The sequence below is a fragment of the Pseudorca crassidens genome, chromosome 21 (assembly GCF_039906515.1).
Source record: "Pseudorca crassidens isolate mPseCra1 chromosome 21, mPseCra1.hap1, whole genome shotgun sequence".
Classification (NCBI taxonomy): Eukaryota; Metazoa; Chordata; class Mammalia; order Artiodactyla; family Delphinidae; genus Pseudorca; species Pseudorca crassidens.
In genome coordinates, this window is record NC_090316.1 from 14,983,546 (window position 1) to 15,002,579 (window position 19,034).

General features: G+C 39.1%; 1 protein-coding gene across 2 annotated transcripts; it reads left to right on the forward strand.

The window, feature by feature from the left end:
• Nucleotides 1-224: 224 nt before the first annotated feature.
• SARAF (store-operated calcium entry associated regulatory factor) lies at nt 225-18,171 on the forward strand. 2 transcript variants are annotated; one of them, XM_067722101.1, is made up of 6 exons: nt 225-564; nt 8,757-8,935; nt 12,110-12,527; nt 15,059-15,188; nt 15,821-15,966; nt 17,352-18,171. In XM_067722101.1, exons 1-6 carry the CDS (start codon nt 462-464, stop codon nt 17,375-17,377), a joined length of 1,002 nt encoding a protein of 333 aa, XP_067578202.1. In that variant the 5' UTR covers nt 225-461; the 3' UTR covers nt 17,378-18,171. The 2 variants fall into 2 exon arrangements, with proteins under 2 accessions (XP_067578202.1, XP_067578201.1); XM_067722100.1 differs by lacking the exon at nt 225-564 and adding an exon at nt 891-1,042.
• Nucleotides 18,172-19,034: the final 863 nt, after the last annotated feature.

A 19,034-nucleotide genomic window follows, 5' to 3' on the forward strand; every position in this document is an offset into this window, starting at 1 on the left:
CTAGTTGCTGAAGACGTGAAGTTGAGTAAGGCACAGTAGCGTCCCTCGGGAAGGTTATTAAGGTTTTGTAAATAACGTGACTACACTTAGATTTTGCGTTGTGATGGTTTCAGTCTTCGCGCTGAATCTTTAGGAGGGTGGCCCTAGGCCCCGCCCACAGCCTCTGCGTCCCGCCCTTGGCTCCGCCCTCAACGGCGGCACCCCGCCCTCGACTCCGCCCGCAGCCGCGCTGGGCTCCAGAGGCGGGGACAGCAGCGACCACTCCAGTTACCCCACGGGCTGCTGCTGTAGTGACGTCAGACTGGCGCACGGACCTTCCCTGCAGCAGGGGTCCTGCGGTAGACCTTCCTTTTTCCGCGGCGGAAGCTGCCGGCGTCGGTGCTTAACGGTGCGCGGCCTTCCGCAGCCAGGGTTCCGACCTGCGAGCTCCCGGCAGCCGCGCGCCATCTTCACCGAGCGCCATGGTTTCGGCCGGCGGGCCGGAAGCGGCTGGACGCTGCGCTCTGTTCAGCCTCCTTTTGCTTCTGTTGATCGCGGGCTCTGCCCGGGGCTGGAACGACCCTGGTGAGTGCTGCCTTCACTCCCCCCTTCCTGCTGCCTTCAAGCAGCGCTAAGAGGCTCCACCATTTCTGTTCGCCGCCCCTTGAGCCCTTCTACCCTAATTCCTCATTTCCATCCTCCTCGCTGTTCATCTGTGCCCTGCCTGGCCTCTTTGCTCTTCCCAGACGTCCTCCTGGACGAGTGTGGACTGTTGGGGAGTGGGTGGGGCGGGACTACTCTAGTGTTGTTAATGTTCTCTTCTCCCTTGCTTGGACTCCCAGAATTTGCCCACCTTCTTCTTTCTCGGGCTACAGCCCTCATCCCCTGGGTCTGGCTGGAAAGCTGGACCCTCACCTGCGCATTTTGCTTTGTTGTCAAGACTGTCTGATGTTATTTATCGTCGCTGACTCTTGTCATGGCTGCCTGTTGCTGTACCTGGCAGTTGCCATGGCACCGGCAGTCCTTGAGTCACACTTCGTGGACAGGGCTGCAAACCTTGGAGGTAGGTTAGCAGAATCATGGACTGTACTATTTATGTGATCACAACTCACGCTGCTTATTCTGACCATTACAGTGACGTTCCTTGCGTTACACCAGCTTTTCCTGTTGAATTAAAAACAATTTTTTTTTTGTGATGGTACACGATAAGTGATTTCTAGGAAAAATAGTTCTTTCATATCACTATGTTATTAGAATTGTCTAACGAATTTTTATGGGATCGAGAATATTCCATGTAATTAATACATATGTGTGTGTATATATATGTATACGTACATACATACAGTTTTCCATTTAATAAATGATGCATGCTGTTAAGTTGGAGTGATGTAAAAAATGACTTTCAAACAATGAAAACATCATTTTTGTTTTGGGGAGTAAAGATGTTAAAAGCATGGAAAGTGTACCCATATTGCAGTCGTGATTTGGTGATAGGAAATGCCTGTGTTTTTGAACTTAAGCAACAGATTTATTTCTGAAGCTTCTTATTTTTTATTCTTAAATGCTAAAATGAGAGAGAAGGTGCTATTTGTAAGTACTTGATTTTGAGTACTCCTTTGATGTGGATGTTTTATTACTAATTAATAAAAAGCCAAGTTGGATTTAAATGTCTGTACATTTTCCTTATGTATTTCTAGAAAGTTTTATATAGATAGAAGACTTTGATCAGAATTACAATTTAAAAACTGGATTAAAACATTAGTTGAACCCTCAATCAATTCTTGAATAAAAAGAGGAGGTTTTAAAAAAAAATGGTTTACAGATGAAGAGTCGGGAATAAAAAAACGGAGCCAAATTTAAACTAATGATGAACCTTTTCCTGGTAGCTCTTTGTCTACCTACTCTATAAAACTATTGTTCTGGAACAAAAGGCACAAAAATATTTTGCAGAGTAAACACAAACTACTTGGACTTAAATTTCTTTTGAGGAACTATTTTATGAAGGCATTTTATTGAGTTAGTTTTTTCAAGTAGTTTTATCAAGCAGTAGTCAGTCCCTCGTTTGTCTTTTGTTTGACTTTGGTTGTACTCACTTTGTCTTTAGCTAACATAAAGCAAAAATTTGTCCAGAAAAAAAAAAATTGTACCAGTTCTAAAGAGATTACCTAAAAATTTTCACAATTCTTTATTGAACTGCTTTGTATTTGTCACTCTTCTGGGTGTTGGGAATATTGCAGTGAACAAAACAGTGTTTTGCCCTGGAGTTTACACCTATTGAGGAGAAATAGAAAATGAACAAATAAGGTAAATAGCGGGTCATATTGTGAATAGTGGTTTGGACATTGATAAAAACAGGGTAAGGAGGACAGGGTGTGCAGGCAGAAGCAGGGATTTTCAAAATATACGTTAGTCAGGGAAGAAGTCACTGTTAAGGTGACATTTGATGAGAACTCTGAAGGGATGGGTCTGCTATGACCTGTATTCTATCCCATTCTATTCTGTTCTATATATTTTTAATATGATCTGTTTTTTTTTTTTCTTTTTCTTTTTTTTGCGGTACATGGGCCCCTCACTGTTGTGGCCTCTCCCGTTGCGGAGCACAGGCTCCGGACGCGCAGGCTAAGCGGCCATGGCTCACGGCTTAGCCGCTCCGCGTCATGTGGGATCTTCCCGGACCGGGGCACGAACCCGTGTCCCCTGCATCGGCAGGCGGACTCTCAACCACTGCGCCACCAGGGAAGCCCTAATATGATCTGTATTTTAAAGGCACATTCTGTCTGCTCTGTGGAAAACAGACTGTGGGAGTGAGAGTGGGTTGGGGGAAGCTGGGAGGCCAGTGAAGGGACTGCTTGTACAGTAAGTCCCGAGAGTGGTGATGGTTGGCGGCGGGGGCGGGGGGGGGGGAAGCAGTGCAGTTGGTGAGAGTGGTGGGCTTCTCAGCTGTTCTGAAGGTGGAGATGACATGATACTCTGAGGGATTAGATATAGGGGTTAGAGGAGGAGAGAAGACAAAGATAACTCCAAGGTTTTGGATCTTGAGTGACTAGAAGGATGGAATTACCCTTTCCTGAGATGTGGGATTGTGGGAGAATCAGGCTTGGGGGAGTTTGGTTTTGTTCATCTTAAGTTTGAAACCTGCAAGTGGATTTTGACTTGTGAGTCTGGACTTCAGGGAAATGTGTGTCATCCTTGACTGATGTACTAGTGGAGTAAGGTTGTGAGCATTTTGTTCTTAGACCTTGTCTTAGTTCGAGCTGCTATCACAAAATACCACAGACTGGGTGGTAAGCAGCATTTATTCCTTGCATTCTGAGGCTGGGAAGTCTGAGATCAAGGTGCGAGCATGTTTGGTGTCTGGAGAGGGCCCTCTTCCTGCTCTGCAGATGACTGTCTTCTTGTTATGTTCTCACATAACAAGAGTTGGGGTGGGGCGGGGTGGGGTTAGGTGGGATTGAGTGGGTGGATGGGGGCCCTGGTCTCTTCCTCTTCCTACATGGGCACTAATCCCATCACTGGGGCTCCATCCTCATGAGCTCATCTAAAACTAATCACCTCCTGAAGGCCCTGCCTCCAAATGCCACCACATTGGGGATTAAGGCTTCAACATATGTATTCTGATTACAAAACATAGTAACCTTTAGGATCTCTAGGGAGGAAAGATGCTGTAGAGTCATAGTAATGATAACACATAGGTATATGGCTCCTTAAACATTCTCAATAATATTTATCATACTTGATCACCTATTATGTGTCGAGTACTCTGCCAGATAATTTTAGTAAATCATATCTAAACTTCACAGTCAATTTTAAGGTTGATATCGTTTTAACTTTACAGGTCATTTCTATACAGATAAATTGACTTGGCCAAAGTCATATAGCAAGTTGGTGGTGGGAATTTAGTTCAGTGTTCTTTGCATTATCTCAGCCCTGCTACAACAAATTCAAGTTGTTATTATTCCCATGATTTAGTTTAATAATATTCTGATTTTTTAAAACATTGAACATTTTCATTGTTATAATTTTTTATTTATTAGGAGGTAGTTTGAGTTTAATATAGCATATTTTATTTTAGTATAGTTCTTGGAAATTTAGATATTTGGATCATGTGGAATTAAATTTTTATATAGCTTCAGGTGGATTTTATTCTAGCTGTGTAGTCAGTTATGACAAAACCATTTATTAAAGAAGACATCCTTTTTCCACTAAATTGAAAAGCCTGCTTTTGCTGGTTGGAGAAGAGTTTCCTTTCATTTAAGGAGTAGTCTCAGAATCACTATTCTGTACAGTATTACCGAGATCCCACTTGAGGCTACTGCAACTCATTGTAACTCAGACCCAATTTACTCTACTTCTTAAATTACTTGTGGGTTTGAGATGCATCATTTGTCTTTCCTCACACAGGCTAAGCAGGGCAGAAAGAGTTGTGCAGAATATTGAGTTTTGTCAACGGTAAAGGATGCCATTGTGCTTTGTTTTATAAATAAAATATGGTGATGCTTGATAAAAAAAAATACACCTAGAACACAAAAAACCCACTTTATCTTGTATTGAATTTCCACATATATCTGGATTTATTTCTAGACTTTCTTTTGTTTCACAGTTCACTTGTCTGTTTCTGTTACTATCCCATACTATTTTGATTATTTTAATTTTATAGTAAGCTTTATTATTTGGTAAAACAATGCATTTTTTTTTTTTTTTTTTTTGCGTTACATGGGCCTCTCACTGCCGCGGCCTCTCCCGTTGCGGAGCACAGGCCCCGGACGTGCAGGCCCAGTGGCCATGGCCCTCGGGCCCAGCTGCTCCATGGCACGCGGGATCCTCCCAGACCGAGGCACGAACCCGCGCCCCCTGCATCGGCAGGCGGACTCCCAACCACCGCGCCACCAGGGAAGCCCCATTTTTTAAAAATTGACATATTATTGACTTATAATATTAGTGTCATGTTTACAACATATTAGTTTAATATTTTTATAGATTATACTCCATTTAAAGTTATTACAAAACAATGGCTCTATTTCCTTGTGCTGTACAATATATCCTTTTTGCTTATTTAAGCAATGTATTCTTTTTTTTTTTTTCGGTACGCGGGGCTCTCACTGTTGTGGCCTCTCCCGTTGTGGAGCACAGGCTCCGCACGCGCAGGCTCAGTGGCCATGGCTCATGGGCTCAGCCGCTCCGCGGCATGTGGGATCCTCCTGAACCGGGGCACGAACCCGTGTCCCCTGCATCGGCAGGCGGACTCTCAACCACTGCGCCCCCAGGGAAGCCCTTAAATGTTGATATATTTTAATGTAAGTTACAGGCATCATGATAGGCCATAACTAAATCCTTCAGTATAAGCCTTTTTTTAATGAACTTTTCCCCACCTAGTAAAAATAACATTACATCTAACAAAATTGACCCTAATTTCTTAATATCAACTAATTACTCATTCCATAGCCAGATATCACAGTTGTCCCTAAAATGTCTAAACTAGTTTGTTCAAACCAGGGCCCAGTCCAGGACCAGTCATTGCATCTGACTGAATTATCCCTTAAGTCTTTTGAAAATGTAGAATGGTCTCTTTTTTCATGCTCCTGCTTTGCTGAAGGGATTGGGCCAGTTATCCTTTAGAATATCCTACGTTCTGGATTCTGTTTTCTCATGACATTGTTTTAGCATTTTTTTTTCTTCCTTGTATTTCTAGTAAGCTGAATGCTAGGTCCAAAGGATTGATTAGATTCATATTAAATACTTCTGAGGATTACATCATAGGAGATGGTGTAATATCGATCTTTATACCGTTAGCAGTGCTAAGTTTGACTAGTGGATTACAGTGGCTTATTTCTCACCTGTGAAGTTACATTTTTCCCCTTTTGTGACTAGAGAGCACTCCATGTAATGTTACTTGGCAGTATACCAATATCCATTCACTTAATGATTTTAAAACTAGTTAATCCTTTTCTGAATCTGTTTATTTAGGGGTTGTAAGATGGTGATTTTTCTAATTCTATCACTTCTTCTGCATTTATTGATTGATATTCTTCAGTAAAGTTGAGATTTTCCTTATCAACTGAGGCTATTTCAGATTATGGTTCTGGCTGGAAAGTCAGGATAAACATTTAATTTAAAATCTTTAATTGCTAGTTTTCAAAGTGAGGTAGTTGGTAGCCACTTTAAGTATAGACAAGTGAGTTTTTGGCTTTCCCTTTAAGTATTATTATGGATTCTTGGGTTTTCATAGATTGAACATGATTTGCCAAGTATAGTCACTATCTTGCTGGTCAGTCTTGCTTTTGGTGTCTTAAGATCCTTCGCATCCCAGGATCATAAACATATTCTTTCTTTTTGTGTTTTCTTCTAGTACTTTTAATTTGTTGTTCATTTTGTGGTAAGTGTTTAACCATCAGGGATTAATTTTTATACATTGTGCACATGATCAGTTTTCCTAATTCTGTGTTACTGTTTACATTATTATAGATTTAATTACAGATATGTTTTGATTGCTGTAACCCAATTTTCCTTTCTTTGTTGTTACTGGTTTTCAGCTGTCTTTTTCCATTTTATATGTTATTATATTACTTTATATTATTATATTTCTAGTTTTATTGTATTTTGGTGAGAGAAGGGTGACCAGTAAGTCTCAGCTTAGTCAAATTTATTAAGCTCTTTTTTTGGTAAATAAATATAAATAAGATCTGTATTTGCTGACGTGAGGGACTATCCTTGATGTCTAAGTGCAAAAGCATGTGAAGAGTAATGTGTACTGTATGATTCAATTTTATAAAAATAAACTAACAAAAATCAAAACAACCCCTGTATATGTATCTGTTTGTGTGAGCAAGAAGAAGGTGCTGACCAGGCTGCTAGTTTTGGTTATCACAGAAATGTGAAATTGGAGGCGGAATGGATTTCTCTTTTTAAAAGGAAAAAGTGTTACTTTTAGATTTAAAAAAATTGTGAAATATGCATATGTATGTATGTGTGTATGTATATATGTGTGTGTATGTATGTGTGTGTATATATGTATATGAATGAAAAGAGCTTGGGAGACCATCTAGGGATGTAGCTTCTTCTCAAGCAGCTTTCACCTTGTAGTGCTTACTTCAGTCAGCTCCAGTTCAAGAGCTGCCGTTTCCTGTTGCTTTTAGGGATTCCATTATGTGTGTCAGGTTGGTTCTCAGTTTTCCCACTTGCTGGTCTGGCACTTCACTTATATTTAGGACTCTAGTCACCTAACTATTGGTCCATCTGCTTTCACCTTCCAAAATTCTGTTACCATCTCCTTTTCTGTTTTGCCTGACCTTGTTTGTTCACATCGGCAAAACAATTCATTTATTGTACTTTCAGTGGAATTTGAGAGGCAGCAAATTTTGCTAATTTAATAGGGAATTGGGTGCTAACAAAATGGTGGAAAGTGATGTCTGCTACATCTGCAGCAGTGAACACTGGATGGCTCACATCAAGCCTTTTTGCATCCACGACGCTAATTATGGAGCACTGGACAGTGTCAGGAAAACCCTGAGCCCCCATGACTGCCTGCTAGCCTGGGCACAGTCTGAGTTTAAGCTCTGATCTCCGGATCTCGCTTAAGTCCCTCCGGTTGACAGAACCAAAATCACTTTTGGGATTTGTAGCTGCAAGAGGTTTTAGGAGTCTTTTAGCTTTGCAAGAAGTCATACCAGTTTGAGGGCAAAATGTGTGTTGAGTGAACCAATCCGCAGTATCTTCCATCATAATCTGAGGATGATAAGTAGGAAGACTATTCATTTTCCAATAACACTTCAAAATTCACTTATGTATTGATACATCAGTGCCGGCCATAATTTCCTTGTTTTGACTTCTTCTTTTTAAACTGCTTTGTCAATATGGTTTTTAATTTGTGAAATAGTTTAACTTTTTAATTTTTAAAATTGTGAAATATTTAAAATATTTAAACCCACAGAAGTACACAATGAAAACCCACGTACTCACCACCCAGTTTTATTGAATCTTTACATTGTACTATATTTGCAAGCAAACCTCCCCCCTGCAAAGTAATAAAACATTAGGGATAGAGAGCGAAAGTCTCTGCTCTCCCTCTGTCCTCAGTGGTGCTCTGAATTTGATGCTTAGTTATTCCTATGCATGTTTTCATACTACTGGTATATACACGTATAGACCTTAACAATATGTAGTACTGTTTTGCCAGTTTTCGCAGTTTATGTAAAGCCATCCTACTAAACATTCTACAACTTGCATTTTGCTTAAAATGTTTTTACTATTTCTATTCTGATACATGAATTCTAGTTCACTCATTTTAACTGCTGTAGAATATTCCACTTTGTGAATAGGCCAAAATTTTATTAAACCGTTCATCTGTTGACAGACGTTTAAGTCATTAAGTGTGCTTCAGGAACATTCATGTATATGTTTTGCTATTTTAATTAACCATTGATATTATTGTCAATTGTCATACAGTAGTACAACGTTTCAGGTTAATGAACTTTTGGTTCTGATTTTGCAAAAATTACGTGGAACTCACGATATAGAAGCAGTTTAGAGGACATCAATCCTGAAATGAAGGGAGACCTTAAAGGAGTGACTTTCTGACTTTTGTGCAAAAGGCGTGAAGGTTGTTGCGATGGCTTTGGGATTTGGGAAACTGTTCCATCTTCTCTTCCTTAGTCATCCTCAAAAGGCAAGAAAGAGCCTTACTTTTGAAAGTATTTTCGATGACAAGAGTTTTACTAGAATGAATCTTTCTATATGACAAGATATTTACCATCTGTTTATCTGTGTTCTTACTGTTTCAGACAGAGTATTGTTGCGGGATATAAAAGCTCTTACCCTCCACTATGACCGCTATACTACTTCCCGTAGGTTGGATCCGATCCCACAGTTGAAATGTGTTGGAGGCACAGCTGGATGTGATTCTTATACCCCCAAAGTCATACAGTGTCAGAACAAAGGCTGGGATGGTTATGATGTACAGGTAATACTCTTTATGTTGATGGAAGTCTAAATGGAATCCTTTTCAGTGAAGTGTTTATTAAGACATTATTCAGTATTTTGGGGAAGTACATATAGAAAATCTCCGGTTACCTAAAATATATAAATATAAATCAGTGATTCGGTCTCTGAAAGGAACATCCTCTGAAAGAAATGAACTGATTTTAAAGCCTGGAAATATTCATTGTAATCTTTATACCAAAACTTTCTCATAAAACATTAGTAAATTTTCAAAACTTTTCATATACTTGGGGGTGGGGGGTAGAGGATTTCTTTTGATTGTCATTTCTCTGTCATTCCTCAAAGAATACCAACCTATCCTTAAAAAATAAAGTTAAGATGATAAGGAATTGTAGATTGTAAGTGGGGGTGGGGTTCCCGTGTCCCTATTGTGCTTCAAATGCTTGATTTTAAAAAGTTGATTTAGAGCTGAGGGTGGTTACTTACGAGTGAAAGCATTTCAGTGGGCTTTATTGTCTTCAGGTCTTTGGCATTTTGTACTTAGGATAGACCACCTCCTTGAAGTTCCAAAATTTGTTATCCTTTAGAAATGGAATAGATTTTAAGTGAATTCAGTTTAAATCAATACGAATAGATTTCGACTTCGTATTCTGCCTGCTTTCAGAAAGGATTTAAGATGGTTGGTCATTCGGCCAGAAACTTGCTTTGACAGTTTTCCCTTCCATCAGAGTGATATTCTTGTTTGAGACAACCTTTGTGCCTAGTGTATGCAGTTCAGGGAGAGAGTTCATATTTGCTTGGTGATACGTATTTCACAACATTTTTTCCTAGTCTTGCTAACCAAATCACAGAATCTTCAGGTTAAAGCTGAAGTTACTTTTACTTTTATATTACTTTTCAGTCTTGATGGAAAAAAGTCATTCATTAAACATACATTAAACAGTATTATACAAAAATGAATGATGGAGTCACAACCCTCAAGAAACTCTCTTCCTAGGAGGATAAGACAAGCACTCACATTACATCTAGGTGCCAACAAAGTATTGTAAAGTCACGTCCAGCTTGGGGGATTGGGAAAGACTTGAAGAAGAAAGTATTATATGTACTGTGTTAGTAAGGAAGGATAACATTTTTAGAGCTGAAGAGATAGAGAAGGGAGTGAATGGCATGAGCAAAGAAGTATAGAGGATGTCATACATTGACTTATGTTTAGTAGCAGGAGAGAGCCTCTTCTAATTCCAAGAGTATAAATATAATAATTAGAAGCCACTTTTAGTATATGCTATTAAGGAAATGACAATTAACATGAAATACCGATAGACATTGAGTTTATTTACCTAAATCAACAAGCTTATAAATCTTCCTCCAAATAAAATTATTTAAAAAATGGAACAGTGTAGAACAACAACAACAAAATAGAAAAATTGTACATTATCCAAGTTAAAAACTTTTAGGCTTCAACAGACACCATCAAGAAAGCGAAAAGGACACACACAATAGGAGAAAGCTTTTGCAGTCATATATCTGATTGGGGACTTGTGTCCAGAGTATATGAAGAACTATTACAACTCAGTAAGAAGACATATAACCAAATTTAATAGTGGGTAAGGCATCTGACTAGACATTTCTCCAAAGAAGATAGGCAGATGGCCAATAAACATGTGAAAAAATGTTCAGCATCATTAGCTGAAAAAGTGTGCAGCATCAGGGAAATACAAATCAAAACCACAGTAAGACACCAGTTCCTACAACAGGATGCCTGTGATCAGAAAGGCTAGTAGCAGGTGTTGGTGCGGATGTGGAGAGACCCTCATACACTGCCCTTAGGGATGTGAAACGGCGCAGCCACCTTGGAAAACGCGCAGTTTCTCAAAGGTTTAAACATAGAGTTACTGAATGCCTAGTCATTCGACTCCTAGGTGTGTACCCAAGAGACTTGAAAATGTGTGTCCACACAGAAACATACTAAACGTTGTGGCAGCGTTATTCATAAAAGGCAAAAAGTAGAAACAACCCAAGCGCCCATCGTTGATGAATGAAGAAACAAAATGTGGTATAGCCATACGATGGAATGTTATTTAGCCATAAAAAGGAATGCAGTGCTGATTTATGCTACAACATGTGTGAACCCTGAAAACATTCTGCCAGGTGAAAGAAGCCAGTCACGTAGGACCACGTATTGTATGATTCCGTTTACATGAAATGTCCAGAATAGGGGAATCCTTGCAGACAGATTGGTGGTTGCTTAGAGCTAAGAGACCTGGGGGGAAACAGGAAGTGACTGCTAAAGGAGATGAGATTTCTTTTGGGGGCGATGAAAATATTCTAAAATTGATTGTGATGATGGTTGCACAGCTCTGTGAATACACTAAAAACCATTGAAATGGGTGAGTGTCTAGTATGTGAATTATATCTGAATGAAGCTGATATAGTGTACCTGAAGTTTGAAAGAGGAAGATAATTTGTCCAAAAAAGAGAAAAGCAATAGAACCAATCAGATCTCTTTTGGCTTATATCTTTTTTAATGTTGATAGAGAAGCATATTACCTACTCAGCTCAAAGTAGTTATAGAATTCAAACTAGACCTGGGTTTTTTTTTTTATGCTGGAAAATTTTGAGGCTAGCATAGATTCTTTTTGCAGTTTTTCTTAATGTCTTTTTAAAAAAACTTAAGAAAATTACTTAATGGATTGGACCTTGGGGAAGGTAGACCATGGTTTTTATAGAATTTGTGTAGGAAGTTTTTCTCAAAAGGTTGTATCAACAGCTACCAGATATTCATATATGATGCTGATATTTGAGCCTTAATGTTGAAAATTTTTAAAGAAAGCATTTTTAAAGAAAGCATCTTCAACAGTGGTTAAAAAGTTGACATTTAAAAAATTTGCTTAAAATTAATAAATCAGGGAATGCTTAATATGTACAAAAGAATTCTTTACATCTATATGTAAGGAATAAGGAATAGTAATAAAATGAGCACTCATGTACCCACCACCTAGCTTAAGTAGAATGTTAATATCACCAGTATCTTGGAAGCCCCTGGTTTGCCCTCCCCCAGCACAGAAATACTCGTCCTGAATTATCATTCCCTCGCTTCATTTTGCTGTTTTATGACAGCTATTTAGCCCAAATAATATATATTAAATGAAAAAAAAATCTTTTGCTTCTAATAACCTGTTTCTACTTTTCTTCACAGTGGGAATGTAAGACCGATTTAGATATCGCGTACAAATTTGGAAAAACTGTGGTGAGCTGTGAAGGCTATGAATCCTCTGAAGACCAGTATGTACTGAGAGGTTCCTGTGGCTTGGAGTATCACTTAGATTACACGGAACTTGGCCTGAAGAAATCGAGAGAGTCTGGAAAAAACCATGGCTTTAACTCTTTCTCTGATTATTATAATAAGTTGTACTCCCGAGAATCTTGTAGCATCAGTGGAGTGCTTACCATCGTGGTGCTACTTGCTATTGCCTTTGGAGTTTATAAATTCTTCCTTAGTAATGGTCATGATTCTCCTCCACCATATTCTGAGTATCCTCCATATTCCCATCGTTATCAGAGATTCACCAATTCTGAAGGACCCTCTCCTGCAGGCTTTAAGTCTGAGTTCACAGGTATGTTTTCCTAGGCAATGGCAGTAAGTAGGATAGAAGTCAGGTAGTGAATCCTGTGCTGGTTTCTGATATAGAAAATGGTTGCATTGGGAAACCAAAGCAGATTTGTCTTATTTTTTTACTTTCAACTTCTTTTACCTCTTCTGTTCTGTTTCTCTATAAGGTTAATTGTGATTACTGTTTTAAGGATGCATGATTAAACTGCAAATCATCTCAATCAAACTTGATCAGATTTGGTAATAAGCATTTACCTTGAACTCTGTCTCGCAACACACATAAAATTTTATTCACTGAGTATTACAGAGGTCAACATAAAAGTAAAACAATTAAATTTCCAGAAGAAAACATAGGAAAACATTTGTCAGGGTAGGCAAAACTTTCTTAGAATGCAAAAAATACCAGCCAAAAAGAAAAGAGGGATAAATTAGACTTTATTTAAATTAAGAATGTCTAGTCATCAAAGACAACATTAAGAGGGTGAATAGGCGAGCCACAGACTGGGAGAAGGTATTTGTAAAACATATTTTCAACAAAGCACGTGTATTTACAGTACATAAAGAACTCCCACAAATCCGAGAAAAGACAGACAACCTAATTAAAAAAATGGACAGAGGATTTGAACAGCCATTTTATAGTAAAAGAAGATATCCAGATGTCCAATAAAAGTTTGAAAAGGTGTTCAGCATCATTAGTCTTCAGGAAAATGCAGATTAAAATCTGAGTTCTTAATTAACCACCATTTAATCATCTTAATGGCTAACATTAAAAAGACAGAGTACCAAGTAATGGCAAGGATGTAGTTAACTGGAACTTGCTGGAAGGAGTTAAAAGGATAAAACACTTTGGAAAACTGTCAGTATCTACTGAAACTAGACATACGCCATCCAATGACCCAGCAATTTTATTCCTAGATGCATACCTAAGAGAAATGCATGCATGTGTGTGCAAAAAGATCTGCACAAGAATGTTCACAGCAGCTGTATTCACAGCAGCCAAAAACTGGATATAGAATGTCTGTAAACATTCGAATGAGACAAAGTGTTTTTTTTCACACATTGGACTACTTACTATACATAAATTTAGAAAAAAACAAAAACAAAACTGATATATGCAGTGGTGGAGGTCGACTCTCATGGACATAATGATACACCAGAAGAGTACCTCCGTATGATTCTATTTATAAAAAGTTCAAGAATGGGTAAAACCAAAGTGTGGTGAGAAAAGTCAGAGTCGGCTTCTCTCTGACATGGGTGGGTATCTATTGGGAGTTGTCGTGAGGGAGTCTCTGCGTGCTAGAAAGGTTTTACTGATGTGGGTAGTGATTACATGCATGGGCACATACATACAGATTTATTATGCTGTACATGTGGGATTAGCACAGTTCCCTTTATGTATATGATACAGCAATTTAAGAAAAACTTCCTCTGAGCAGAAGATATTTTTTTTTTTTGGTCCCTTGTAAGACCCGACTTCCCAACCAACAAATATCCTCCACTTGGATTCCTCCATTAGACACTCAGGTACAGCTCTCAACCTGGAGCTTCTAGACGCGTCCACACAGTAGAAAGGAAGTAGCTCTGACACGTGGGGTCGTCTTCTAGTAGCTGATCTGGAGCAGGGCAGATGTGACCTTACGGGAAGAAACCACCCTCCCCTGCCTTAAAAACATATCCCTCCTTTTCCTTGTGTTTGGGAAAGGCAGGTGCTCCTTAGTTACAAACCAGTATTTTATTTTATTTTATTTTATTTATTTATTTTTTGCGGTACGTGGGCCTCTCACTGTTGTGGCCTCTCCTGTTGTGGAGCACAGGCTCCAGTCGCGCAGGCTCAGCGGCCATGGCTCACGGGCCCAGCCGCTCCGTGGTATTTGGGATCTTCCCGGACCGGGGCACGAACCCGTGTCCCCTGCATCGGCAGGCGGACTCTCAACCACTGCGCCACCAGGGAAGCCCTAAACCAGTATTTTATAAATACACTTTTTGAATACACTTGTTTATAAGTTGAAGTATTATTATTTTTTATTTTTATTCTTTTTAAAAATTTATTTTTTTATTTTTGGCTGCGTTGGGTCTTCGTTGCAGTGCACAGGCTTTCTCTAGTTGCAGGCAGCGGGGACTACTCTTCGTTGCAGTGCGCAGGCTTCTCATTGTGGTGGCTTCTCTTGTTGTGGAGCACAGGCTCTAGACACGTGGGCTTCAGCAGTTGCAGCATGCAGGCTCAGTAGCTGTGGCTCGCGGGCTCAGTAGTTGTGGCTCATGGGCTCAGTAGTTGTGGCTTGCGGGCTCTAGAGCATAGGCTCAGCAGTTGTGGTGCACAGGCTTAGTTGCTCCTTGGCACGTGGGATCTTCCTGGACCAGGGCTCGAACCCTGGTCCCCTGCATTGGCAGGCGGATTCTTAACCACTGTGCCACCAGGAAAGTCCCCTGAGTATTATTATTAAAGCATACAGATGAAACAATTGAAATGTCATATTATCTTTAGTTCTGTAGACTATGGTTTAAGAGAGAATACATAATCATTTTTATTTTTAGGACCGCATGGTGCAACTTCTGGTTTTGGCAGTGCTTTCACTGGACAACAAGGACATGAAAATTCAGGACCAGGGTTCTGGACTGGCTTGGGAACTGGAGGAATATTAGGATATTTGTTTGGCAGCAATAGGTAACCTTTGCATTTATCTCACCTGCTCTTTAATTCAGCCTTTCTTTAGAGGCTTCTTTGTTTTACTTACAATTTGACTGGATTTGTTTTGTTAAGGACAATAAATTATGGTGACATTACCCTATTAAATCAGATTCTCTGGGGATGGGAAAGAATGCCATCTGTGCTTTGATCAATATCATATGTGTTGTTTTCTTTCACATGTCATGCTTATAGATCTGAGTTAGAAGCAAGACTGTTGACTCGACATCTGAGAAGGCAGGAAAGAACACAACATTTGGGGCACAGTTGGCATTCTGGTTTGGTTGGAGAATGATAGAAGCAAGGGTGGAAAGAGCTTGTGACCAGATTTTGGAATGTCTTCAGTTTAAATAGTAGTTTAAGTTTAGATTGTATTTGAATGCGAATTCAGAAAGAAAGAACCTTTATTCCCTGTCATTTTCTTTCCTCATAGCAATGACCATAAGAATGGCAGAAATATAAAACAGTGTTTATTTTATGTTAATCCTAATATACCAGAACACTGAGGAAAAAACACTTGATAAAAATTGTTTTCTGATGGTTTAGGAATAGGAGGGTATTTAAAAATCATAGTCACAAGAAAAATGCCTGACACACTTTTGTCTTTATAGAGCAGCAACACCCTTTTCTGACTCGTGGTACTACCCATCCTCATACTCCAGCTCGTGGAATAGGCGTGCTTATTCACCACTTCGTGGAGACCCAGGAAGCTATTCAGCGTGTTCAAGCTCAGAGCCAAAAACCAGAACAGCGTCAGGTGAGAGCAAAAAATCAAGAAGTTCCTATTCAGTAAAGTACAGAAACAATTTGGAACTTAGATGATTAACTATACATTTAGCAGTCATGGTTTTATGTGGTATAGTCACCAGAAATATTAGTTGCACAATTAACTGAGATTAAAATATAATTCAGATCTATTCTTTCCTCCCACTTCTGTTCTTTAAAACTCAAACAGAAATTTGGTTTAGATTCATGTCTGTCACTAACCAAGGTTTTAACTTAAACCTTCCTGGACGTTGGTTTCCATGTGTGTTTAATTCTGGTTAATCTCTAGGGGTCCTTTAAGCTCTAAAATGGGAATTTTCTAGGTAGAAGGTTGAACTTTTCAGTTTGGTAGAACTCAATAAAAATGTATTGAGCCATTATTTAAATCATTGTCAAAAATATGTTTATTGCAAGTGACTAAGAGGAAATTTTGTAAAGAAGCAGAGATAAAATTGAGTTAATATTCATACAGTGGAATACTGTGCAGCAGTAAGAATAAGTAAATAGTTGTATGCGATAATGTGGATAAATTTATCAGATGTAAAGAAAGAAGCCAGACACACAAGAATATGTACAATATGATTGCAACATTCATGTTTTATAAATATACATGTTTAAAAACAAGCAAAACTAATCTGTGGTGTTACATGTTAAGATAGTTGTTGCTTTGGGGGAGAAAAAGAGGTGGTAATAATTGAGAAGATATATAAAGATATAACTACGTAGGACATAATGTGACAAAAGGAACCACATTCTCAGTGGAAACAAGAATTGTAAGAAACTGTATATATCAACTAGAAATGTATGGGACTTAGGTGAAGAAAATCGTAAGACATTACCAAATAACCTACAGGAAGATGTGAGAAAAATTGAGTTTCCAGATGGGAACACTGTGGTCTTATAACCTGTCTGTTAGCATGTTTGCATCTTGGGGGAGCTGGGGGTGCCTAGGTAACCTTTACCATCAAAAGTCCGTGACCCTCCCCCATGTTACTACTATTTACCGCTGGAGTCGTGAGAGGTAGCAGGGCCTGGCTTAGGCTCCACTGGCCTCTCTGCTGTTTGGCTCAGACTTCGGGTCTTGCCTGTACTACGCTGGCCCCAGCACAGAACACACCTTTGGTTTCCTGACTAAAAGTTATTGCCAGCAAGCGTGTGTGTGTTTAGCAGACTTGATGCTGATTGGATGGCTGGAAGGGCTCTTGTGGGGAGTTGATGCACTTAGTCCTGCAGCCCTGGTCCACAAGCTCATTCTCTCTTTCTTCCCTCGTGTCTCGTATCATTTGCTAACAATAAACGTGTATTACTGTTGTAATTTTATAAGCAATTCTAATGCATTTTAAAAAACTAATATAAAATTTACTCTTCTCATTCTAGGATATGGTGGTACCAGAAGACGATAAGAAAGTAAAAAGTTGGGATCAAACACTGGATGCAAAACTTCTGATTTTTCATCACTTTCTCTTATAAAACGTGCCCCTTGCTGACAGCTGGGGAAAGGGAATATGCAAAAGTTCTGTGGTGTTTTGTCCTGTATAGCTTTTTGTGTTCTGTTATTTGAGGCTAGGGGTTGACATGACAAAATGCTTATCTAGAGAATCATGTTTGTGTAACATGCAGATGTATATTATAGTTTTTGAAAGTGATGACTACTGTAGAATGCTGAGAATGTATTGTGTGATTTCTGACACCTGTGATGCCATAAGAAGCATTAAGAATGAAGGCTTTATACCAATAGACACTGAGTACAGAAATTTTCAGTCTTAGGTGGTTTTAGTTGTTGATTCATTACATCATAGAAGCGATAATAATCTATTTGGTATGTGTTATTGGGTGTTTGCTGTTCTTCAAACATTTAAACCAAACTTTGGACTACTAATTATACTTCCTTGTGTGTTTTGATCACTTCTGAGCTCAGGAGCTTTGAACCTGTCAGTGGTGTGTGGGGTTCTGGTAAGTGAGAACTACCTTTTTAGGAAAAGGTAGAAAATAAGTATCTAGAAGGTTATTGTGAATGGCAGTGTGCTGACAAAAATGCTTGAAGCCTCCGTATTCATTTTTTTAAGAAGTAAAGTTCAAGTGCTTCAGCAAAGGTTTTCTAATAACAGAAGCATGTAGTTCTCTGTGGAATCTCAGATGTTGTAGCAGTCTGTGTCAGTCTTACATTAAAATGACAGAAAAAATAAAAACAAACAAAGGGTTTTATTCTTTCTTTCTACCAGCCTTGACACAAATTGGTGTTACTTTTTTACCTTTTTTTTTTCCAAAGGAAAGGGGGTTCATGCAGAAGTTCTCTCTCCCTAAACAGTAATTTCCTGTGGTAGTCTTGCCTTAGCTCCTGGTCACACAAAAATCCTAAATTCAGGAATTCCCAGTTATACTCATTAAACTTCATTATTTTGCTAGGAAAGACAAGAACAGATTTGTGTTGTTATTATCACTACATATACTACTAATTCTTTTTATTTATTTATTTATTTTCTTTTACTGAAGTATAGTTGCTGTAAAATATATGTTACAGATGTACAATATAGTGATTCACGATTTTTTTTTTTTTTTTTTTTTTTTTGCGGTGCGTGGGCCTCTCACTGTTGTGGCCTCTCCCATCGCAGAGCACAGGCTCCAGACGCACAGGCTCAGCGGCCATGGCTCACGGGCCCAGCCACTCCATGGCATGTGGGATCTTCCCGGACCGGGGCACGAACCTGCGTCCCCTGCATCGGCAGGCAGACTCTCAACCACTGTGCCACCAGGGAAGCCCAATGATTCACAATTTTTATATGTTTTAGTCCACTTATAGGTATTATAAAATATTGGTTTTATTCCCTGTGTTGTACAATATATCCTTGTAGCTTATTTTGTACCTAATAGTTTGTACCTCTTAATTCCCTACCCCTATATTACCCCTCTATCTCTCCTCTCTCCACTAGTAACCACTATTTTGTTCTCTATATCTGTGTAGATACTAATTCTTATACCTACAGTAGTCATTGTACCTTAACCAATGGGTTTCAGGATTCTTGCTTGCCTTTCTTTTTGTTTTGGCTGCACTGCCCACTG